Genomic DNA, 25,548 nt, shown 5'->3' with positions numbered 1-25,548 from the left:
CCAGCACGTACACACCGCGCGCGGCCCCGCCGGGCGCGGCCCCGCGGCCCCCGCGCTGCTCAATCCGAGCCGCCCTCTGGGGACACCGGGGGATGTCACCGCTGCCCTTTCCCTGCAGCTTTTCCCAAAGGTTTGCAGCGTCGCTTAAGGTTCTTTGCTTATTTTTAAAGAAATTCTCTGCAGTTCTGTCATATGAAAATGGTTTTTTCCTCCTAATTTGTTTTCTCTCAGTCCCCTTTAAATGGAATAACCGTCTGGAAATTGCTAAAGACATCGTTTCCGTTTTATTCAGCCATTCTGCTGTAAGAAAACACAAGTCAGTGATGCTGCACCAGGTATGCCTGGTGACACTGTGACAGGTATCACAAATCCGGATGTTCAGCATCATTAAACAAACCCATCAGCCTTCCACAGCCTCCTGGCCCCAAAACATCAACTCAGATGCTCACAATCATTTCCTTTCCAAACCTCAGGTGGTAACCTTTTAACAGAAGGGTTCAATCCACATTTTGCTCCTTGTTGACCTATTTGAACAGACATGTATAAGCACATGCCTACAGCTCTGCAGAGGAGGTTCTCTATAAAATTACATTTTGGAAATTAAACCACAGAGCTTCCTACAAACACACTATTTCCTGTCTGAATTGCAGCTTTCCTTTATCAAGTGCACAGGGTAAATCCCCCCCTGTTACAAGGTCTGGCACTGTAACCCACAGTTGGTAACAGAAACACTTCCTTACTGCTCTTGTAAAGAAACACAAGCTGGTAACTGCTTTGCATATACCCTGGAAAAACACCACTCATCTCAGCTTCAGGTAAAAACTGTAACAGCTTTGGTAATAATTTTCTGTGCTTCTCTTGTCTTAATTCCAGCTGCTTTCACATTTCACATGAGCACATTAATGCTGGGTTTTTAAAAGCACTTATAATCCCTCTCCAGCAATCCCCACACAACTTAAGAGTTTGTGTTTCTTACAGAATGGCTGGGATGCAGTATTAGCTGACACCTTGTTCCCTGTTCTTTTAGATGAATATTTTCATCCTAAAAAGCTCACCAATCTCAAAATTTACTCCACAGAGATACAATAGCCACAGATACATTGACACCCATGGTGGTAGCACAGATGAAAGTTCTAAATGAGCAATGTGTTCAGATTTGCACTCAAAGGGATAGCTAAATGCTTCTGATTACACTTAGACTACTATTCTTACATTTATTATCCAAAATTGATATAGTGATTCTTTAAAAGACATGAGAATTTAAGTTATTTCTCTAACTCTGCATGGATCATAATTAAAATATTTTTTATATTTCCCCCTCATATGCACAATGAAAACCAGTTAACTACATGAAAATCGGAACACTGGCAGAAACTGAAGCATTGAAGACATCTTAGACACATATCTTAAGTATATCTATTTCATCCTTTGGTTTAGGAATATCTGGCCTAAATTTTTATTTCAGAATTCAAACAAAAAAAGAGCAAAAATTGTAAAAAACTCAAGTGTGCAAGGAATCAATGTTTGAACGCAGGGTGGAAGATCATACCTGTGTAACCATTAGATAAGTAGATGTCCCATTTATCTCCTTGCCAAGAGCAATTTCTGCTTTCCATTAGCTATTTATGCTCTTTTCCCAGAGAACACCAGATCAATTCCCATCAGCACCCTGCCTTACAGCCCCAGAGAAGAAAGCACCATCCTGTTTTGCTCTGCCCCCCAGGGGGTAAGTTGCTACCTTTGCAACTCTGCAAGGCTGCTTCCAAAAAAACCTCACAATATAAAAGCTTTCCAATGTCACCAGGAGGTAGCACTTAAGAGCATTACTTGCTTTTATGGCCTCTCTCCATGTATTTGGCTTCCACTGCTACATTTAACATTTCTACCTTTACCTAAAGCATTGAAGGAAGGAAACTGGCACTCCAGGTAATGGAATTCTGGGGTGCATAAGGAGGTGTGTGGTCAGTAGGTTGAGAGAGGACATCCTCCCCCTCTACTCTGCACTGGTGAGGCCACATCTAGAGAACTGCATCCAGCTCTCGGCTGCCCAGTTCAGGAGTGACAAGGAACTACTAGAGAGAGTCCAGCAGAGGGTGACAAAGATGACTGGGGGATTGGAGCATCTCCCTTACGATGAAAGGCTGAGAGGAGAAGAAACGGCTGAGGGAAACCTCATTAATGTCTGTATGTATCTAAAGGGTGGGTGCAGGGAGGATGGAGCCAGGGTATTTTCAGTAGTTCCCAGTGATAGGACAAGGGGCAATGGGCATCAACTGGAACATGGGAAGTTCCATTTAAATATAAGGAAAAACTTCTTTATGGTGAGGATGACAAACCACTGGAACAGGCTGCCCAGGGAGACTGGTGGAGTCCCCTTCTCTGGAGATATTCAAGACCCCTCTGGATGCAGCCCTGGGTAATGTGCTCTAGGGGATCCTGCTATAGCAGGGGAGTTGGACTGGAAGATCTCTAGACATCCCTTCCAGCCCTGACAATTCCATTATTCGGTGAAATGGCAAAGTAAGTACTTTTCTATGAAGACAGTTTGCTGCAAACACCTTCAGAAAGGTTCTGCATCAGTCCTGCAAGACACTGCAAACTGTGAATGCCTCCTCAGGTCAGTGACAGCACATGCCACTCAGCAGCTGTCAGAATGAGGCAATCAATCTTAGTTACAGCTGGTAAACAAGCATTCCATCAAATTAGTCCTCCCCAGGTTCCCCCAGAGGTCAGGGAGGCACCACACAGCTCAACAGGATGACCTCCTGTGTAACAGGGACTTAGACCCAGTTCAGTCCCACCACAAAGCATCACTGGTTTGGTGACTGTTTCCAACTGCTTAAAATCAAGCACAGCCGGAATTTTATCCCTGTATGCTAATAAGATCACATGCTTATTGCACAGCTGAATTTCTATGTTGAAGACCTTGGAGGGGGGAGGGGGAAAAGTATAAGCAGCTAGAAAAGAATACATAGCAAAATGGTCTGAAATTAGAAAGAAAGACCAGAAATACAGGCAGAGCCAAACTAATGCAAAATAAAGAACAGCTCTGTTTTATCTGAATTTTCTTGTCTTTAGATTAGTGACTTAAAAGTTACAAGTGCATTTACTATACAATGCCTTACCAAATATGTTTATATTATCAAGCAAGAACTTCACAGTCAATTGCATATTCCTCAATATTTCTTCTGGCAAACACAGCTTTTTGTTTCTGCAGCAACATGTTTTGCAGTTCATGCTGTTCTTTAAGTCCAAGATTTTTTTAAAATGCCTTCTTTCTTCCTTTTTTAATTGGTAGGCATAATGCCACTTACCAGCTGCAAAATGCTGGTGTAAAATCCTCAGATGATTGCAGAAAAAAATGTAAGGATCATGAACCAATACCAGAAGCTTACAAGGATCATTGCCATATTCTAGCTTGGATAAATGCTTGATTTTGTGTGTGGTATTTCTGTTTCGCATCATTTTAATTAAGTCACAGAAAAACTAAGTTGTATCAGGTTATCCTAAAGGGGTATTTGCAGAACTGAAGAACTATATAGTTAGTGTTATTTTTGCAGACAGTAACACAGCAAAACACATGAGATGCAGTGTGGTTTATATTGAGCAGAGGGGGCAGATGAGTTTCTTATTTCACTCTGCTCTAGACACAAGAAATCTTGTCTTGTACCACTCAAAATGGCTTAACATTCAGTTTCCAGAGAAACTGGCTGCTTATGAAAGCTGACTGACCACTGCTTATACATCAACTTCTTCCCAAGGAAACTCAGTCAGCTGCTTGTTTGGGTTGAGAACACGTGATACTTATAATTTCCTATTTTTTTAAATGGAAATCCAGCAGCTGGTACCTCATGACTCACAAACATACCAATCCACTCTTGCAGTTCCCCAAAGCCTTTTCTCATTAGGGCAGTTATACAAAATACGCATTACCAGTTTGTATTTCCTACTACTTACAGCTAATTAAGTCTATACCATGGAACCTGTAGTTTGGAGTTTTCTTCCCTGTCTTCAAATAGCTTGCTCTGGATTGTTACAAAAAACACTGTTCAAAAACTCAGTTACTGTTCCCCAACAATGATGTTCAGGAATAGCTGAATAAAATCTATTATGGCCTTAAGCAAACACTCCAGAATATGTAGGTTCATATTAGGAAAAAAAGCCAAAAAGTAAGGTCTGTCATTCAGGAAGGACGATGTTCCTGTGCAACTGAGAGAGAACTAAATATTTATAAATTGAGTTATACATTGTCTTACACAAAGGGAATTTAAGAAGCTGAACTACAGCCATCTGCACTCTACCAATATTGTTCCAAAGATGACATAAGGAGTTGCTCTAATAGATTGTACAGGAATAGCTTTCACATGTGAATGATGTTGAACTGAACTAGACCCATAAAGGCTTTCCTAATATTGCTACTGTCCACAACAGTAACTCAGTATTTCGAGAGTATTAGAAACTCTTCCCCCCAAACAATAGATTTTCCAAACTCAAGCCTTTAGCTGACATACAATTCACAAAAAATTACCACCTGTAAGATTATAAATAACTTCTGTTTTGCAATTTCCTCCTAGTTTTTCAACAATAGCATGTTTTTTTAAGGCTTCCATTCACAGCTGTAACAGCTGTCAGAAGATACATTTCATCCAATTACTATATCTACTGTAATTAGCACGTATTATAAACTTTATGATAAAGAAACAACTGGCCACACTAATGGAATTTACTACTGGCAAAACCACCAGCCAGCAGCAAAAGCCCTCACAGGTATGAAGAGTGGTATCTGGAAGAACGGGGAGCTTCAAAGAGAGAAGCCACCTCTCTCCTTTCATGAGGCTGGTTATTGGGAGGGACATTAACCCACCAATAAGGACACACAGATGAGAACACACCGAGCACGATGCTCTTTAGCTGCTGCATGAGGGAACCAACAAGCAACAAGTGTCTTGGAAGCCTCTGGAAACAACTTAGTAACGCAGAGAAACCCCCTATGAACCTGCCCCTGGGCCGTGCCCGCCTCCCCCAGGGCACAGCGAGAGCCACCCTCTAAGACAAGGTGTTCTGCCAAAGACAGATGCCCATACGTGTTGGGCAAACATGATCACCCACTGCTGGGCTGCAATGGAGACCATGACCACAATCCCAGGAGGTCAACCAGAGTAACTGTGTACAGCACCTGTGTGAGGACTGTGCAAACACTTCACCCAGTCCTGATGACAACCCTCAAAAAGCGGTGAAGGGACATGGGAATACAAACAAATGGCTGAGTCAAGGTTTGGGAAACATCCTACACTGAGAAATATCAGCAGCTTAGACCTTTTAGTATATTTAAGAGGAGATGAAGAGAGGGCTTGATCCATCTAGGTGGAGAAGAGGCAAGCTAGCATAGACTAGGAGAAAATGGATGGAAGCCAAAGGCAAAAATTATTTGCAATCCTATTCTGAGTTTATCTGACACTGTAGATAATTATCCAAAATTAGGGGTTTGGTGTACAATTCATGCAGAAGGCTTTGTTGCTTGAGCTTAGCAGTAAATCCGATGGATGACCATGATTGTCCTTTTTAACCTTGCAAATCATAAGGCTGTTAAACCCACTGGTCTCTCGTGGCCTATCCCATCACAGGGGAAAGTGAGCACTGTACTGGGCACTACTGTACTGCACCCTGTCCTGATGGACAGCCCCTATGGCCATGCACCAGAACAGGTCCTCTCTCCCCATCAGCACTCCTCAGCATCAGTGCTGTTCTGCTTAGGCAGGAATAGGCCAGAAATTACTTCCCAGGCCAGCATGGCCACTCTGGGAGGGCAGTTAACTCAGCTTCTCAGAGTCTCAATACCTTGGGGCTTTTTGATGGGCTTGTCCTAGCCCAATCACAGCATATATACAAAGCACAGGTGAAGAAGTGGTTTCTGAATGGACTGAAATAAATATTTCTTTTCCATTTTCATGTATTGTTAACATTCTTTTCTCTTGTGATTTGTTATATGATCATTTAATCACACTGACATTGTTGTCTCCAGTGCAGTGGGAGTTTTCATTAAAGATGCTAAACAAGAGCATGGATGTGTCCACACATTCCTCTCTGCTGGATGCTTTTCAGCATCACCTCTGCTGCCACTGTCATGAACTCTCAGTGAAAATAAAGGTCCTGCACTCATACTGTCTCTGGGGTTGCATCCCCTGGGGGCTGATCATGAACAGAACCACTGAGTCCATTTAGTTAGCTACACCTCCACAAAGGTGGCACCACTGCTAGAGCCATTTCCTATAAGATGTCTCATTGACCCCCAAGTGTCAATCAGGACACTGCAATTACTCTCTAATGTAGCCCTGACTTGCTTTCTGTGATTCTGTAATCCTTCCCTTTCCCCTTCCAATCACCTTTCCTGAAGGCTAACAGGAATGGTTTGAATTCCTCATGACTGCAAAACTCCTGCATTTCCATCCCCACACACTTTACAGTATTGATGGTGACACAGAGTCATTACAGAATAGAAACAGTGAAGGCAGCAAAACAGAAAGGACACAGGTTTAGTCTGTCACAAGCAGAAGTATCCAACATTTGACCAACAATCTTAATATAATCAGCTATATCCTCAAAAAAAACCCAAAGGATTTTTTGCTCCAGATATACCTTGTTATATGCCTGACTATAAAAATCTTCATACAAAATTCCAGATATTCCCCAAGCATAATATAAACGATCAGAGCTCAGTAATAGCAAAAAAACTCTTCCTCAACTCAAAACCTCCTAAAATGACTGTCTACAAAATAGTGGGAGAAAAATATCACATAGCTTTTTTGAGAGACAGAGAGGGAAACAGAAGAATCAACAATATTTTAAGTATTTTTTAATATCTTACTTCTATACATTGAATGCTCTTTCTGCTTCCTCTGATAACTGACCATAGCCTTGAAGTTTCCAGAGACACTTTCATTTTTTCCTCTCAAAAGGTCTATAAAACAACTGATATGGGAATATCAAAATAAATTCTGCATGTTTTCATTTCAGATCTCAGTCTGGTGTTGCGTGTAGGAAGGAAAAGTGAGGCTTGTTTGGGTTTGGGCAGCGCGCTGCAGGTGCTCAGTGAGGGGGAGATGGGGCAGGGCCTGGGTCTGCCTGGGGGTGGGGTAGGCCCAGGGGAAGGAGGTGGAAGGAGTCCAGTCTAGTGCGTGGTCCTGACTTGTTAGATACCTGTGAAGCTTTCGGGATGCCTGTTTGGGTAGCTTTTGCTAGCTCACCCTCACTCTGAAGGCTTTGTTTGGTCCTGAGGATCAGTTTAATGTCAAACCCATCAAATTAAAGCAAAATTAGCAGCCCCAAAATACGTGCTTCTCTCTCTGTGTAATCACAAAATGGTCATAGTGAAACTTCCATGTTTACCTTAAGACCTGTTTATGACTTACATTTTATTAAGTGTAGCTTTAAGAAGCTGCTTGGGTGCATTTTAACTCCCTGAGGCAAAGAGCTGCCTCTGTAGGAGGAGATACTATCGACTTGGAGTGTCCAACATTAAGCTGATTCTGGCATTTGCATGACTGAGCTTCATAAAATCATAGAATCCTAGGGGTTGGAAGGGACCTTGAAAGATCATCTAGTCCAACCCCCCCTGCCAGATCAGGGTCACCTAGAGTGCATCACATAGGAACGTGTCCAGGTGGGTTTTGAATGTCTCCAGTGAAGGAGACTCTGGGCAGCCTGTCCCAGTGCTCTGTCACTCTTACAGTATTCAGCTTCACTGAATCAACATGGGAGTGAGACACCTGGGTTTGCATGAACGGGTTTAACTGCTGCATTTGTTAATTATGCTTTAAGTAGAATGTGGGGTTTGTGAAATACAGGTTTCTGCAGTGATTCTCATGTATTTGTTACTTCATTGGCATTTTTTAGGTCACAGACAGGAGAAGGTTTTGTATGTGCCTTATATTTTATAACATGTTGAGAGCAACTCACAGGAGTAATTTCAAAATTAAAACAGGATGCTTGATTATCTGGAGGAGATGGAGTGTGTCTTATGCATAACTGGTTTTGTCTCTTAGTTTCAGATTCTCTCAGATGTGTTGCTAAGAGATGAAAATCAAAGTCATATATGCTTTTTATTTAACTGAGAAGTCTTGGCTAAATCTGCTTTATTAAATGGAAGAGAAATCCCCTGAGGTTTTGAATCTAGTCAGTTGGTATAGAATTGTTGGAGTGCCATGTAGTATCTGTGAACAGTAAGATGACTAAAGGACTAAAAATGCCATACTTTTCTTCTGTAAGAACCTGGATGTGCTTGGACCTGCTCTCTTAAGTGTTTTTTTCATGGTTATTAAAAAATGTATTGCATGTTGGTATCCTTGTGGCAGCCTGTTACCATGGGCAGCTAACAACAGCTTAGTGCCAACCTCCTGGGAACTGGTTCTGTGGGCAGAAGGGCTGGCTGGCTGGTGATTAAAATGCCAAGTCAATAGAAGGAGTTGGTGTAGTTGTCTTCAACAGTAAATGAGCAGATGAATGCTCCTGCAGTCTCCAGAGAGCTTCATCACCTGATCAGAAAAGTAGATATCCTTTTTAGAAATCCCTTTTGGGTAAGTCTGCTTAAAAACCCCCAACCTTAAGTGCTGTCCAGGTTGTAACACGAAAGAGCAAAAGAGAAGAAATACATGATGAAGGCAAATGTCTGCCCTGCTGTGCCAGTGTGACACAATCCTTAGCATGTGCTTTCATTTCCCATTTCCTTTTACTGGTCTTTATGACCATGCACGTCTGCCAGTTGGCAGAGAGAAGCAGTAAGGAGCCTGGCCTTTCTAGTTACAATCCTAAATCAGCTGGGTCCTCATAAGCCTCCTGCATCTCATGCAAATCAGTCTTGATGCTTGTGCTGAGAGTATTGGGGTAAGATTGTTGTTTACACTGGAGATCACAATTGTGCCAGAATTCAGTTTTATTCTGTAAATAGTACAAACTTGCTGGAAATGCTGCATGGGGTTGCCCAGCGCTTAATCTTTTTTTATTACCTGTCTTTTTAATTTCTCCTGTTACTTTCTGTCTAGGATGAAGGCATGATCTTGTTGGGGAGAGACAAACACATTAGTTGTTGGAAACTCCTGGTTTTATTCTTGATTTGGCTTGAAAAATGGGAATGCCAATTACTGTGACAGTGGCACTGCTGGGCTGAGGCTGTAACCCTTCTTGATCTGGCACCAGGACTGAGAGACCCAGGGTCTGTGCTGCAGGAGGCTGTGTTCTCCTGCTTCAGCTGCCAGGCAGGTCCAGCATGAAAATGTTGTCCAAGCATTTCCCATTGCTCTTGCTGTTTTATTTCTCTGAAGAAGTGCTGCATGAGTTAGCAACAGTATTGCTAATTCTTGATTTTCACATTTTCTTCTGAAGTTTGCTTATAATAAAAAGGAAGAGACTTTAACCTGAAAAATGAACATCCTTGAAGAATTCAGATTTCTGTTGTTGTGCAAGTCTCAAAGTGACAATTTTTCCTTGCAGTTTTTATTAAGAAAATATATTGCTTTTCCTGCAAGAGATTTACATTCTTACTCTGGACACCTTTTATAGTCTGGATTAAATCCTGACAAAGGCTGGGAAGGAAAAGTGTTGGAGTCAGCAATTATTTACAATTCTTACTTACATTTTTTGTTTTGTCCAGTGAGGTTTCATGAGTCAGACTGGCCTGTTGGGAGTTTCTTCTGAAGATGTACATGTTGGTTGAAAAACGCACAAGTTCCCATCTTCATCTGAAGAGGTCACCTGGCATTCGATCTTGGTCTCTCTTTGTTGGTAAGACCATAATACTCCTGGGTTTATTTCAGATCTTACTTTAGGGGAAGAGGGTTAGAGAATAAATTCTAGAAAGAGCCTCTAACAAGAGGCTTTTTTTCTTTCCAGAGGAGATTGCATCATGCTTTGAACTTCTCCTTCAGCATAACCAATGAATGAAGCTGAAGCTTCCTCCTCAGTTTGGTAGTTTCACTGAGAGGCTGATAATTTTTCAGTCTGTCATCTGCAGACCCTCAGAGGTTAATGGACAGAATTTTAAGGGAGTCCTGAAAGATGAAGGAAAGAAAGTTTATTATATGCCATATAGGAATACACATGGAGCTTCTGAGGGGATGCATTCATACATTGACACATGTCTAGGCTTTCAGAAATGGAAAACTCTGCAGCAGAGTGGTGCTGGGGTTCCATCTCGTGTGGTTGGCAGTGATCACCTCACAGCACTGTGTGAGATGGGAAGCCATACAGGATGTTCTGAGAAGCATCTGTTTCTAAACACCACTGTATATGCAGGGAAAAAACAAAACAGGGTGGTACTTCTTAGGACTGCACTGAGAGACCTGGTGGGCAAAATGTGTCCTATCCTGCTTTCAGCTGAGCAGATCCTACTGCAGTAGCACTCAGGCTGTCATTGCTGACAGTGACCTTGTCTTGCCAAGCACTCAAGACAAGATCTTTGCAGTGGTGCTCTGGGACATGAGGCACTTCTCCACTGCTTCCTCCTCCGCGGCAGAAATGAGCTGGCAGTTTCTGACATGCTTTATTGCAGAAGTTTTCTTTTGGTTCCACAAAGCACTGAGGAGGGGGGGGGAAAGTAACTGCTGTAGAGTTTGTTGGCCAGGCTTAAAGTTGTACTGCAATGGAGAGGAGGAGTTGGTGGAATGGCTTGGCTAAGAGTCCCTCTGAAGTGCTGTTCCCAATTCCGTCATAGCTTTTTCTTTCTGACCTCAGCCTCTCTGCTCTTTGGTGTCTTGGCAGAATGGGAGGTTTTTTTAGACTGAGTTCAGAGAAAAATAACTGACTCTTTCACATAGTGATTAATGTTTTCAGTCACATTAGTGCCTTTTTTCAAATGCTTTGAACTCATGAATATATTCATATTTTATCAAGAAATTTTAGGTGGTTTGAGCTGTTTGCTTGTCCTAATTCTCTCCCCTCTCATCCTAGGAATAGCCTCCATAGGTTTGGCTGCTGCTTATTATAGTGCAGGTAATGGCTTTTTTTTTTAAGAATTGTTTATTTCCTGTGGATCTGTTTCTCCTGCTCATGACTCCTCTCTGCAGCTTCTGTCTGGCCTTTCAAAGCCAGTAGAGGTACTTATCACACTCTGTGTTGTGTGAATATTAAAATCCAATTAGGATTCTTGCCTGTGTGTGACTTACCATGCTTTAATGCTCCATTTTTTACTCAACCTCCCTTTCCATTTGTAAGAGTGTTTTTAATAATGATGTTTACTATGTGGCACCTTGTACTTTCAGTGTGTTTTATAAGTGTGATTCACTGGTCCTCAGAGCTCTCCTGGGAAGACATAAAATGATTGCTTGCCACCATAATGAAATGATTACCTTGCCTTTGATGGGAATGCTCTGTTGCTCTGGAAACTGTTAAATCATCACTGGCAGAGATTTTTCATAAGAACACCTTTAGGGAACTGTCAGCTACTGCTGCTTCCTGCCCCCCTGCAATAGAGCAGACTGCACCAAATGCCAGGTGTCCTTCCATCTCTGGAATTTATCCTGCAGGCTGTCCTGTGATTCTCTTGCTGCATCCTGTTAACAATAAATTAAAAAAACTAATAGTGTGTAGGAGGAATATGTTGCCAATAAATTAATGTATTTTTATTTTAAGAGCAAAGTCCAGTGCAAGCTGCTTGAGACACCAGCTTAGCAGCCTTTCTTTTTTCCTTAAGACAGGGCAACAGTTTTTTTTCTGAAACAATACTGAGCAGAGTTCCACTCTGCCTTCAGTAAAAGCCCGAGTAAGCAAATTGCTTAGGCTGTATGCAAACATTTTCAGGACATAAAATGCAAATGTTTGTTTGTCCAGAGGGCCAAGTGCTTCCTTTATTGGAGAAACGTTTGCTTCAATGAGTTTCCTTTGTCCCTTACCCTTGTCCTCTGCAGCACAAATATTTGGTGGTTGACTGCAGGGTGAGAAATTTATGGATGTATTTTAAGATGCCCTTGCTTTTGGAGAAGAGAAGGATATGTAGTGATCTTACAACCTTGCCAATAATACACATGCTTATTGTTCTGTATGGTTTGGAACCTGGTGTAGGTGGAGTCCTTCAAAAAGATGTGGAGAGTTTTTGTATTTTTATTCTGGGAGAATAAACAGCTTGCATTACAACTAAAGGCAGGAATGTTGCATCCTTTTGTGGCCTTTAAAGGGAGCATGTTGCTTTTAAAGCTGTTAGAATACCAAAGAAGGAAAAAGAAAACATCTAATTTTGTACATTTTTTGCATTGTTCAGATAGTTTGGCATGGAAGCTTTTCTATATGGCTGGGTGCTTCTTTGTGGCAGCACAGAATCTGGAGCAGTGGGAGGTAAGATACTGAGCTTGGGAAATGGGTTATTCAGGAAGAGTTGGTGGGTGCTGATCCCAGCAGCCCTGAGCACTTGCTCAGTCCAAACAGACAAGTTGTGCTCCTGGTTTAAAGGAAACCCTTCAGAGCTGCTTTACCAGGACTAGAATTCATAGAATGGTTTGAGTTGGAAGGGTCTTTAAAGATCATCTAGTTCTGACCCCCTGCATGGGCAGGGACACCTCCCACCAGCCCAGGTTGCTCCAAGCCCCATCCAACCTGCCCTTCAACACTGCCAGGGATGGGGCAGCCACAGCTTCCCTGGGCAACCTGGGACAGGGTCTCACCACCCTCACAGCAAAGTGTTTCTTCCTAATGTCTAAACTAAATCTTCCCTCTTCAGTTTTAATCCATTACCTCGTGTTCTATCTCTCCATGCCCTTGTAAACAGTCCCTCCCCACGTTTCCTGGAGCTCCTTCAGGCACTGGAAGGTGCTCTAAGGTCTCTCTGGAGCTGAACGCCCCAACTCTCTCAGCTTGTTTTCATAGGAGTGATGCTCCAGCCCTTGGATCACCTTTGTAGCCCTTCTCTGGGCAGTATTTTTTTCCTATGCAAGCATAAAAGCATGAAGCTAAACATAAGAGTGTGGGTTTTTTTAAGAGGACACTTGCCCCAAACTGTTTTGTGGCCTTTTCTTCCTCTTACATAAAAAAGGGAGAAAGAACAACACCAGAATTTTGGTGGAGCTAGTGACTGTGTTAGCGAAAAGTGTAGCTAGAAATATGTTTGCTGTGTAGTTGTACTGCAGTCCAAATGCATGCACTGGAAGTGAAAACTGCAGGACCTGCAAGTTACTGTTCAAATGTGATTCCAGGCTGAGTTTTTATTACATTAGGAATGTGTTGAGTGGGGCAATGAAACCAGCTTTAAATTCCTTCTAGAAGTAATACAGGAGAGATGTTAAAGTCTCTGTTAAAGCCAAGAGCAAGATGATTTTCACAGTTTAAGTAACAGAGGAATGTCTCTAAAATAGCTGTGCATTTTTCTGTATTACCAAGATTATTTTACATAATATTTTGCTTTATTTTACTTTTATTTGTATTTGAAGCATAGTTGCTGGTGCTGTTTGTAAGAAAATCTTTATTTTTCAATGTTACAGGAAGCTGTATTTGATAAGAACAAGGGAACAGTTTGCCTAAAAACATTCAATCTTTACAAAAAATTACTGACCTTCTCAAAAGGAGGCAATGAACAAGGTGAGAAAGCAGCATCTGTGGTAGCAAATGTGGGGGGTGGACAGAATGAATGCATACATGCTGATTTAATAAGCTGCTCTGGAGTTCTATACCCAAATTAGCCACATCTGTTTTGTTCCCAAGCAGCATATATGTAATAATCTGCCTCTCAGGACTCAAATGCTTTTTCAGATTAGGGTGCTGAGTGCATCTTGTTAATTATTTTAATCAACTAACTAGGCTTACACATTGCTTTCTGCAATAGTCTAAGCCATTCCTTTGGAATTTTGATGTGTGGGTTTGTGACTCTCCTGCTTTGCAGGTGGGACTGCTGAAAAATTGAAATTTTGGATCCATGAGTCAAGATTTCTGTAATCTAATCTGTTTGATAAAATGATCTGGCTGGTAAAAGCTACCTGCTTTGGTAGCAGGCAAATGTTTAGATATCATGCAGGCAGGCATGTTGTATCTTGTAGCTATAGAATATGCATTGAAAGCAGCATATTTGCTAGGCTCAGCTTGGTGCAGTATCTTGTTTCTCCTGAGCTTCCTGTTGGAGTAACAGGAGCTGAAGTGCATTAGGTGACTGGGTTGAGGCACTGAGCCAGGAGCTCCATGGCAAACAGCAGGACCCTCTGCAATGGCAGATTTTTTTTTTTAGTTCTACTCACTAATCTAAATCAAACCAACTCTCCATATGCTTAGAAAACTGACAACATTTGGAATGTTCTTAAGCTGAATTGTTTTTTAAACAGTTGGAGATGGAAGATAAGAGATGTGAAGAGAAGAATGTTTAATGTTTCTGAATGTTTCTTTAGGGTATGTTTATATGTTGGGGAGCTGAGCACATCTCTTTCTGAGAAGCTCTTGGTAATACCTATTTCAGGTACTGTTAATGTGGAGATGCAGAGATCAGGAGCTCTGAGCAATTAAACCTTTCAGCATTTGTTCAGTCCTGGTGAACTTAACACCTCTTTACCTACTCCATACAGAAAAATAGTTAGAACTGTTATTAAAGTGGGAAACAGAAGAAATAAACTAATGGTCCCCCAGTTCCTGGAGGCAGAATATCTTGTTCACTGGTACATGCAGTAGTTTTCCCCCTTTGCTTCCCTTGTTTGTTCTTCCTGAATAGCTCAGTAGTGTTTGGCTATTGCAGGACTGCCTTGGTTGTTTGGGATCAAAGCAGTGGCACTCAGGGTCCCAGGGGAGTCACCCCTGGCAGTGCTGGGAGTTCCCTGTGTGCTGACAGGCTGTTTTTCCACCTCTCTTCACAGTCGTGGCTCTGCTGCCTGAGATCCGAGCGGTGCATGTGGAGGAGGAGGTGGTGCGGTACTTTGGGAAGGGTTATCTGGTGCTGCTGAGGTTTAGCACTGGGTTTGCACACCCCCTGACTCAGAGTGCAGTGCTGGGCTGTAGAAGGTATGGTGTGGCCTTTTTTTCTTCTTGTGTTTTTTTTTTAAATTAGTATGTGTAAGGTGGGAAACACCAATCACACGGGTCAGGAATTGTGTACTACTGAGACTTATTCTAGCTCCGTTTTCATACTTGCTGGTATGTTCTTGTGTTATTCAGCTTAACTTTTTTAAAACCCTTTAATGCTTTCAGTTTCAGACATTTGGGCAGCACCATCTCCCATTGGGATACTCATCATATTTAGGTATCTAAGATCCCTTCAGTACTGCATGTCTCCTGTAGTTACCTTCACTAGCTCAGCTGTGCAATGGCAGAGGGGGTTAATTCTGTTTTGCAAACATTCAGTGTATTTATCAATGAACAGCATTTATGTAAAGCATCAACAATAAGGAATCTTGCAGCAGCGTCTGTGGGAAGGGGATTAATTTGTTCTGATATGGAAGTAATGGCTTGGCTTAATATACCTTCACTGTCAGTCATATGTTAACTGGCCCTCCAAACAGTTGTTCTCAGGAATTAGCATGCCTTTTGTTGTCAGCACCACAGTTCCACTAACTCTTCTGTTCTTTCTTCCTTTCCACAGTGATGTGGAAGCAGTTGCCAAACTCATTACTAGTTTTCTGGGACTGGACAGAATAGAGAACCAACAAGATCTCTCTCAGAGCAGCGAAACAGAGGCTAGTGATGCTGATGAACCACAAGATAAATACTAACAGACATCATGAGCTGAAGAAAGCAGAAGCTTTCAAACATCTGGAACTTACAGATTATTCTTCAGGAAAAGAATCCCCTCATAATCTTGACTTGGGCATTTCTCTACATGTGCATGTACTATGGAAGGAATCTGTCTTAGGACAAATTGGTGCTCAGCTGCTTCAGAATCCATGCTCACAGTATTGCCAGGGTAGAGTCCAAAGCATATCCTGTTTTATTTGCTCTTTTGCTTTTGAGTTTTGTAAGCTTATCAAACTTGTCTAGGAATGGTTATTTATGAATGAATTTGTTTGAAATAATTTACATGCTTTCCCACTAATGAAGTGGAGATACAGATGTATCCATGTATTGCAAGCACCTGCTGCAGATACAAGATATGAAGTGTAGAAGAGCTGAATTTCTTACTCACAGCACACTGCTTTCAGGTTTGTCTTGAAATATTTTAAGTGATTGACTATATTGTTCAACAGGTTATAAGCAGCTTAATACATGCAATTAGGTGATGCAGGACTGTGGCTCTTTTATATTCTACTGACTTGCCACTAGATTTCAGTGAAAAATTAAGTTGGAATGACTGTCCTGGACTTGGAAACATCAGGCTGATCAATTTGTTACATTGTCCTAATCCTCTGGGACTTTCCAAGGAGCCATAAACAGTAAACAAAAAATGACCATGTTGATGATTGCCTGTCTTTGGGATGTTGTAACTTAATCTAGTTCTGCTGAACTTCTGGGCATAGACTATCCTAAGATAGAATAACCTTTTACTAGACCTTAATATTTACTGTTTTAACTATATATTTAGAAAGGAAGAAAAGCACATGTGTTACTTAAGGGAAAAGACTGAGCTCAATGTAGCAGCCTAGATTAGTTTAGTGTTTCCTCACTTGAAATTACACCTAAGCGCAAGTAATAACTTTTTTTAACACAGCTGGGATAGATCCAATGTTAGACTTGCACCCATGCTTTACTCTGGGTGTGAGTAGTGTCCTCTGTTCTGACCAATAATGTCTTAAATAGTTAAAAGATGAATTCTCCAAAATTTTTTTAAGTAAAAGCTACCTCTGTTAGTCAACATGTTCTGTCTAGAACTAAAACTTTGTGCCTCTGTCAGCTTTTCAGTGGAAGGAAAGAGTTGTAAAGAGTTGTAAAGTTCCTTCAACCTGCTATAATTGCTTGTATTAACTAGCTTTTATCCAGGAACTGTATGGTGTTCAGTCCTGAACTAGACAATATTTCCACAGTTCCTGCAGGTCTGAATGAGGTAGGAGATGACTGTGTGGTCTGCTTTCACCTTTGACCAGCAGCAAATGTCTTCAGGACTTGGAATAACCTGTGTTCTTGTTTCAAAGCACTCTACCTCTACAGAAGAGAGAGCTCTGAGAATGTTTCAGCAGAAGATGTCTGGTGGTGTGTTCCACCTGTATTTGGAACTAAGTACATACTTATCTGACCAAGATTTCACTTGAAGCCATTTAGACCTAGTGTGTGAGCTGGGAGACCAGGTGCTCTTACTGTCAGTTTGAAAGGGTAATCAGACTGTAACAGGGAGGTGGCTCTTGGTGCAGCTTGACTGCAGCACAGAAGTGGGTCTGTTTCTGTTCAATAAGAAACTTGTAATCAGGTGAGGTATCAAAGCAGACCAATATACATCCTTGTGAAGTCCTCTGAGCTGATGGGCTAATCCTGTGGCTTTCAAACTCCAAACCACTGGAACTGGGAAGCTGCAAGTTAGGGATGTTGGGTTGTATGAAATTGTATGAAAATTAGGTTGCAGGGAATTAGCTACATCTGGCCTTTATTCTGAAGCACAGCTGTAAGCTAGGAATAATTATCTAACCTGTTTAAAAAAAATATTGCAGGATGTAACACTTTGGAGAGATCTTCATTTAAATCCACTCTAATATATACCCTAGAAATACTCATTTTGGAAAGGGGGGAATGAGACTGGGGATTTGGAGAATTGTTTTTTTTCCTCAGCTAAGTAAAATTAGAATGTCAAGTGTTCTAAGGACTTCCAGGAGGAAATACTGCATGTTGTACAAAGGGAGAAAGCTGCATCATCTAAACTATAACTTAATATTTTGATACTTCACAGAATTAATGTTTCAGTGACGAGGATCAATTGTACAAGTCTCAAAGAAAAGCCAAATATTTATAGCATATAGCTGACATCTGACTCTTGTGCTGAATTTATGAATTTACACAGACACCAAAGCCTAAGCTGGCTTACACAATAAAGTGCTAGTTCTAACACTGTAGTAGATCACTGAGAGGCAAAATGGTTAGAAATTGTTTTTCTACTTTAAAATTGCAAGTAGAATTCCAGTGAGGCCTTGTACCTTGTCTTTTTTAAAAAATAGCCATTGATAAAATCAACTTTGATAACTTGTTTTGTGTCACTGTAGTCTTTTTTTTAATTTGTTTTAATGGAAATGTGTTAAAATATTGATGACAGTCTAAATTACTACTTGGCACAGCCCTACTGGAGGAGTTAATGGAGGGCAGGACAGCAGAGGAAGCCCAAATCCCCAGCTCCTTGCTGACCCTGTTACAGCAGCTCAGTTTTCAATTTCAGATAAGCTGATAAAACCAACTCTCCCCTGGTGAGTGAATGTATTTGCATTTTCCCCCCTTTAAACCAAACCCACAGGCCACATGAAAAAAAACCAAATACTTTTTATGAACACTTTGAGTATCAAAGGATTTATTAAAGTAATATAAATTAAGATCTCATTTATTTCAAGGTAAGTGGCTTTTGTAATTAAGTTATACATAGTAATTGGTTCTTTTTAGATAAAAATCTACATGTGGACCTAACTCCTAAAGCTCTCATTAAAATAAAAATATTTTGCATATTTATGGTTGTGTACTTAACTACCAGACTTGGGAATTACTTGTCTTTGTAGAACATCTCTCTCAATGTAGTTCAACGGGAGCTGAAGTACAGATCATAAGGACCTAAAGCTTGTTTAAAATATCCTCAATCTTGTGTTTTATGGAAAATGCAAAATGGGTGACACATTGGCTCCTGACTAAGAGAAGAACTTGTGGAACTCTTCCTGGCCATTGTTATATAGAAAGTCTATTACTATTACAAATATAAAATCTGAATGAAATTGGGTTTTTCTCTTGCCTTGAGCTGAGTCCTGGCTCACTCCTGCATTCTGTTATGCAAGAGGAGCAAATCTGACTTAGAGGGCAGGTGAGTTAAGGCTCAACAATGTGTTAAGACAGGAAAAGTAAGAGTTGAAGCTTATTACACTAATCAATTCCTTGAAGCCTTCAAGTCACTTTCGTTTAATCATAGTTGTTGCTTTAACTCTTAAGATGACAAACTAGCTATGTCTAGTTTGAGATTTCCACCAGCCATGTTTTTCCATGGAATAAGCCTAATTGAAATGCCCTTAATTTAGTGCTTTTATTGCTTCATCTAAATCATCCACCACTTCCTGCAGCTTCTGTAGGCTGGGGTGGACATTCTCCTCCATCCACTCCTCTATTGTACACTCATGGAAAACTTGCTCCATGGCTGCTCGGAGGTCCTGCACCACAGCATTCCACTTGGAGAGAAGACTAAGCAGAAATGAGACAGGAAGAAACAATTCCACTTGGAGAGAAGACTAAGCAGAAATGAGACAGGAAGAAACAATCACATTTGCAGCTGAGCTCTGCCTCCTGGGAGGGCTCCATTACTGGGCCTTTGGAAGGGAGAGCAGTCCTTAGAATGACTTTACAGGAAAAGAAGCACCTATCACAAGAGCTCAAGGGACTGGAGTTTGTGCAGATGACAAAATGTTAATGCTGTTTCTGCTTAAGGACCATTAATCTTAGCACTTCTGCAGTGACTTTAAGTACTGAAATGTGAGCTGAAAAAAACCACTATACACATTTTAAGTGTAACTGAAACTGACTCTGACTTGTTGGGAATTAAATTGTTTTTTTTATCAGGAAGAGTGGATGCTGTTGGATATTCCCCTGATCACAGAAAGTGTAAGTTAGCCATTTAGCATGAATCAGCATCACTTTGAGGACAAGTTCTGAAAAGCACATATGGTGACAGGGAGCAAAAGGAGAGTTTTCTGGAGACCAATTTTGGACTTGGGTGCGAAGGATTTGTTCAACAGAGGCAGACAGAGAAACAGGTTCTTCTGTTTAAAGCCACATGATGAACACTTCATATTGTTTGATTTCCACTGATGCTTCTGAAATAATTCTGGAAAGGGGCAAGGACTCCATATGTCCATCAGTACCCAAAAAATGACAAGACTTTTATTTCTGCTATAATGCAACATCAGTGGTGTTACCTGACTGCATCTGGCTGGAAGTGATGCATGATGATAGGGTGAATAATCTTCCTTTTTCTGTGGTAGGGGCTGAACCAGCCTGTGACATATCTGAAAAGAAATGGGAGTATGAACAGTTTTTGAAGCAGCAGTGACATGTTTGTAGGCTGTAAGGGAAGGGACAGGGCTTGAGCTGAACCTTTCCTGCACAAACAGAAGACATGCTCAAGGAATAAATAAATTTAAGTCTATATTCCTTTAGAACCAGCTTGTAAAAGACTTTTCCTGGCAAGTGAGAATAACTGTTCATTAGTTGCAATTTAAGTTTCATTTCAAGGTTTTTTTTTGTAACTGTAGCATTAAAATAAATTAATTTTAACTTTAAGTAGCAGTAAGATTTTAATTCAGGAAATAACTTGATTCTTGAAATAAGGCAACACAGTGTTTAAGGATTCTGCTGACATACTTTAAATGTGTATCCAAGTATTACGTTCTGCTGAGGTGTCAATATATAGGGATGTGATTCCTGAAATGCAGAGCTTGATGCCTGCATCCCTTTGCTGGAGTTAATGCCCCTCTTAGAGATGACACAGCTCCCCACTCCTGCAGAAAAATCAACATAACTCATTACCTGTTCCTTTCAAGAAGTTCATCCACTGATGACTTGAGGTAGAAGGTAACTTGGGTCACAAGTGCAAGGATATTGCTCCCAGGAAAGGTCCCCAGACTTGTACTGTCCAAAGAGGATCCATTAGTTTCTGAATTTGCCACACCATGAGAAACATCTGATTCCACAGCTGTAATTTTACCTCATGTAAGTATCAGTTTCCAGGTTGGACATTCCCAGCAGCTTTTCCACATTTTCTTTACTCTTTTCAGAATAGCCACCTGGCAGAAGACAGTGGAAATAAGCAAAAGGAGCCTAAATAACCAAAATGGTTATAAGAGAAGGTTATTCTGGAGTCCTCTGCATTGGCTTAGTAGTTCTCCTTGGATGAAGATTTTTTTTTTTAAAAGGTAAGATGGAAACAGAATAAGGAAAAAACCCTGAGGGTGGGAGGGGTACATTGACTTTCACACAACTGCCTTGTGCTAGGAAAAGCACTTCCTAGCTATGAGCTTTCCATTCAGCATGCTGAACGTTTCTAGAGCCTTAGTTAAAAACAAGTAGGTTGTGGGGTTTTTATTTTGAAAATAAATACAGAGAGACCAAAATAAAAAAAATAAATTGGCAACTACCTGTGAAGAAACCAGAAACTACAGGAAGTATTTTACCAGTGTACTGCCTAGATCAATGTTAAGAAAATTGATTAGTTAAAACAATTTAGTGTAAACAAGTTCTAAATCTAAACAAAATCAATCTCATATCAGTAGCATTTTAAATCAGTCTCAAAAGCTATTCAGCTTTATTTTTTTTTACTATGAGCATAAAGAAGCTTGTGTCTATTTGTGGGTTAAACCAAACCATTAGTATGTTATGGTTGTTTTTAAAGACAGGCCAAGAGGCTTCTCTGCTTCTGTATCCCACGTGCAATATGTTTAATTTATTGTTTGTAATTCAGAGCATGATCAGACAGTTAGACCACCTCAAAATATAATAAGCCTGTGCCAACCTTAGGGCAAGGTCACTTCACTCGTGTGCTAGGCATTAGCTGAGAGTATAAAGTTGTCATTGTACCATTCTTTAGTGCCTGCAGACATACAGCCAAGGATGGAATTGCCACAGGGAGAAGCTCACACAGAACGGAGAAGTGATCATACCTAAATAAGAAAATATTAATTAATTAGATGCTTCAGTATCAGAACATTCTAAAAGAGTGGGAAGTGTTAGTGCTTCAATCACTACAAGTCAATGAGCTTTAGAATTGTCAGTTTCTGTCTCAGATAAGGGACTTTCTCTGAAATCTGAAGTATTCCTGTTTCACTAGAGGGAACAGGCAGTCAAATTACTTGGCTCATTTAGGGTTAGAATTCTGACCCTCAACAATTAGGGTCAGAAATTAGAAGTCAGATCTCTGGTATTCCCTTACATCTCTTGGCTGTTGCTTAAAAGCCTTTTACTTCTTATATTACCAATCTCTTCTGCAGTTCCATTGTATCTGAATTCCCCCCATTCAGTTACAGCACAGTTAGCAGAATGCAGGGTGTGTCTGTCAGCAGCCCACGGTGCTACAAAGTACCTACAAGCCTTCAAACCCAACCTGCTATTGCTGGTGTCTGCCAAAGCCCTTGCTCCTACTGATAAATACTGCAGCAGTTGTCTGGAACTCTTGAAATCCACCTTCACAGACAGCTAGGGGAAGCCCAGGTGCAGCCAACAGGAAGGACTGCAGGATTGCAAAGCTCCTTTCTAAATCCCCAGCCTCCTTCTACCTCTTAGGAAGTTTTTGGGTGGGAGTTTGTTTCCATGAGATCCTTGGAAGTGTTTAAAAGGATGGTTCTTACCTCTGCCAGCCAGTCAGGGCAATACCTTCAAGGAGATCAGCAGGGCTGTTGCTTGCCACCTTCAGCCACTGCAGATGGTTTTTCAAGTGGTGTCCAATAAGTGTCAGAGACTGATTCACTCCTGTAGCCCCTTTAAAAGCACTAGCAAACCACACCTTGGAGAAGCCACATCTACGATACTTCTCTATGAGATGCACTGCAGGAAGAGACAAAAGAATGGTTATAGGATAAGGTGTTCTCTATTGTCAGCTTTGAATGTAATGCTGCAATTAACAGGAACCCAGGTTCAGTCACAGCAGGCTGCTGAGCCTTGTTCTGTCAGGTTTGGAGCATCACCAAGGATGACAGATGTGGCAGGCTCCCTCAGCAGCCCACCTGGTGTCTGACTGCCCTCCTGCATGTGCCCAGTTACTCCATTCCCTTGAATTGCTAAATTGCTTCAGTGCTAAGAGCTGAGGGTATGTAAGCAGCATGCACACCTCCTGACAACTGGGTCTTCTCTCAAAGAAATATTTGTATGCATGTTAGATGATTGATTCTCTTATGGGAGCCTCTAGGAGTTTTCCCTTTGAATTCTATGGATGTAGGAAGCCTTCAAGCTTCTAGTGGAGAGCTGTTCAATATGGAGCTATCTGCTCCCACTGGTTTTAAACCAAGTAAAGTTAATGTAGCAGGGCCTGTGAAAAACCTCTCAATCTCCCACCAGTGATTCCATAGCCCAGAAAATGCATTTATAGGAGTCCTCTATAGGACTAAATAAATCAATAGAAAAGGAAAATAAATCATAGCAACTATTACATGAGATCAAATGAGCTATGTTTCTGCTATTAAAGCAATAAAAAGCAATTTAACAACAGATTTTTGTGTGTGTGTGTGCAACTAAGGTATGTTTCAATCATAGTACTTTGTTTTGGTTATTTTGCTGAGCAGGTGACAAATACAAACCTTTGCCCTCCACATCAAGGTCTGCTGTGTAGTCCCAGATCATTGGCTGCACGAGCTGTGGGACCCCAGACTCTGAAAGGAACAGAGCACTTCTAAATAATGGGCAATGGGTAGTTAACAGTGAGAACTAAATACATGTTATTGGTGTCACAGACACAGTCAGACAGCATCTGATGTAGCCAAGGACTACATATCTCTACTTTCTAGTCTAATGGAACATATGACAACTATTTTCAGATATCTTGCTTTCATTATTTTCATCTGCCAACAAATCTGTTCTGACGGGTTGTGTAAACTTCTCTGCAAGCAAGGAAATATGACTCAGCCCATCATGGGTCACACACCTGCCAGTGTTTCCTCACTCATCCCTCTGAGCATGTCATCCCACACGATGGGTGTCACAGTGGGGTACGATGAGGCCACACAACTTGCAACGGCTTTTATGTGGGATAAGCACAGCTTCTCTGGAGTGTTGTCTTGTTGCTGCAGCCACTGCTGTGACTCCTCTCCCTCACCCAGGTAGTAAACCTGAAACATCAACAAATAATCCTTGTACAGGAACAGCAAGAAGAAGCTTGTATCAGGAAATCATACAGTATTCAAAGCCTATTGCACAGATGTGACACACAGAGTGGAGACACTTAAAAGCATCCCTCAGTTTTGAAGACACTGCAAGCACATCAGTCTGCAGGAGGCTGTGGCCTTGACTAAATGCATCATGTAAGGGAATCTTCCTAGAGAAATGAAAATGTCTAAAGAATCACAGCATGTCAGGGGTTGGAAGGGACTTCTGGAGAACATCAAGTCCAACCCCCCTGCCAGAGCAGGATCAAAACTAGGGCAGGTCACTCAGAAACCCCTCCAGATGGGTCTGGAAAGTCTCCAGAGAAGGAGACTCCACAACCTCTCTGGGCAGCCTGGCCCAGGGATCTGTGACCCTCACAGGAAAGAAGTTCTTCCTCATGTTGAGGTGGAACTTCCTGTGTTCTACCTTGAATCCACTGCTCCTTGTTCTATCACAGGGCACAGGTGAAAAGAGGTTGTCCCTTGCTTCCTGATGCCCAGTTCAAATCCAGCAACCCATAGGTCCTGAATTGGGAAATTCCTGTTTTGGGGAAGGAGATAATTTGTCTGTGAATCTACACGTGACTTGGGGGCATGTCCAAGAGTGGCCCCAGCATACCTGGTCCTATGCAGAGGGTGGATGTGGGTCTGTTAAGCTGGATGTGCCTTTAACTCTGTTGTTTTAGAGAAGGTTTTATCTAAAACACATTTATTCTACCTAAACAGTATTCTGCATTATAAAATTTGCAGGTCCCTGTCTAACCTTGCCATCAGTTCCCACAGAAGAGGATACAAAACACCGAGCTACTATCAGGGCAGTGAAGGTGGTCACAGTGAAGTTCAGGGACCTGTGTGCTTTAGGGATGGTTTTAAGAAACTCTGAGTAGGAGAAAACTCAAGGCTCTCTTCCTCAAGGAGACAAACTTGGAGAAAAAAACAACAACTTCCCACCACAAAAAGGCTGACTTTGAATAATTCAGCCAGAACAACAAGCCAACATCTCACATCAGAACTCACATGATTCTTAATGGATACCTGCAGCTGATACCTCACTTTAAATTCTCCTCTGACATTAAACCAAGTGCCAAGTTAACTTGAACAAACTGTTTTAAATAATTTGGGTATCACAGACAGATCAATAGAAATAACATCCAGTGTACTGGGATAGTTTATTGCTGAAAAGACTTTTCTACACTGCCTTGAACTGGTGTTTTCTGCCACCCCAACATGAAGTGCCACTGAAGTGCAGAAGCCTCAGCCCTCACCATCACCCCTCACCAAAAACACGTCCTGGCTCAAGTCCCACCTCATCACACCCGATGTGAAACCATTTCAAGTCCTCGTGCAGCGCCATGACCTGGTCGATCATGGCCTTGACCAGCGCCCGCGACTCCTCCTTGTGCGGGTTGAGGGCGTTGGGAAACACCTTCACCTCCCGGAGATGAGCGAACTCCCTGTGCTTCAGCACAAACTGCCAAGGGAAAGCAGAGCGCGGTTGGAACAGCAGCAACAGGAACGGGGCAGCAGCGTTTCCTCTTGCTTCACCGGGGCTCTGCGAGGCCCGTCCCGCTGCGCCCCGGGGGTGCGAGCACAGGGGCTGCTGCTCCGGGGGTCTCCCCACCACCCAGTGCCCCTCGAGGGG

The 25,548-nt window shown here is 41.7% G+C and overlaps 2 protein-coding genes across 2 annotated transcripts; one reads left to right on the top strand and one right to left on the bottom strand.

Annotated features, from left to right (window-relative positions):
- The first annotated feature begins 9,650 nt into the window (after positions 1-9,650).
- On the top strand, positions 9,651-15,665 carry LOC104397227 (chromosome unknown open reading frame, human C17orf62). The gene is made up of 6 exons (XM_010007178.1): positions 9,651-9,777; positions 10,942-10,983; positions 12,248-12,321; positions 13,461-13,557; positions 14,814-14,958; positions 15,536-15,665. Exons 1-6 carry the CDS (start codon positions 9,693-9,695, stop codon positions 15,663-15,665), a joined length of 573 nt encoding a protein of 190 aa, XP_010005480.1. The 5' UTR covers positions 9,651-9,692.
- A 3,380-nt stretch (positions 15,666-19,045) lies between these two features.
- Positions 19,046-25,383, bottom strand: HEXDC (hexosaminidase (glycosyl hydrolase family 20, catalytic domain) containing; the record flags this gene model as incomplete). Its single annotated transcript, XM_010007279.1, has 9 exons — positions 19,046-19,242; positions 19,974-20,063; positions 20,584-20,685; positions 20,762-20,840; positions 21,631-21,713; positions 22,398-22,593; positions 23,343-23,414; positions 23,687-23,870; positions 25,213-25,383. Coding segments are annotated over 9 exons (1,146 nt in total), but the record flags the coding sequence as incomplete, so codon positions are not given.
- Positions 25,384-25,548: the final 165 nt, after the last annotated feature.

Source organism: Chaetura pelagica, unplaced genomic scaffold (genome assembly GCF_000747805.2).
Source record: "Chaetura pelagica isolate M959 unplaced genomic scaffold, ChaPel_1.0 scaffold180, whole genome shotgun sequence".
In the NCBI taxonomy this organism is placed as follows: domain Eukaryota; kingdom Metazoa; phylum Chordata; class Aves; order Apodiformes; family Apodidae; genus Chaetura; species Chaetura pelagica.
The sequence above is the reverse complement of the archived record's forward strand: the minus strand, read 5'-3'. Positions and strand labels throughout refer to the sequence as shown.

Bases quoted from the DNA above. Each gene is read 5' to 3' on its own strand.
- LOC104397227 (XM_010007178.1), top strand. From the start codon at position 9,693: ATGTACATGTTGGTTGAAAAACGCACAAGTTCCCATCTTCATCTGAAG. The intron at 12,322-13,460 runs GTAAGATACTGA...TCAATGTTACAG, and splicing joins AGAATCTGGAGCAGTGGGAG to GAAGCTGTATTTGATAAGAA. The intron at 13,558-14,813 runs GTGAGAAAGCAG...CTCTCTTCACAG, and splicing joins AAAAGGAGGCAATGAACAAG to TCGTGGCTCTGCTGCCTGAG.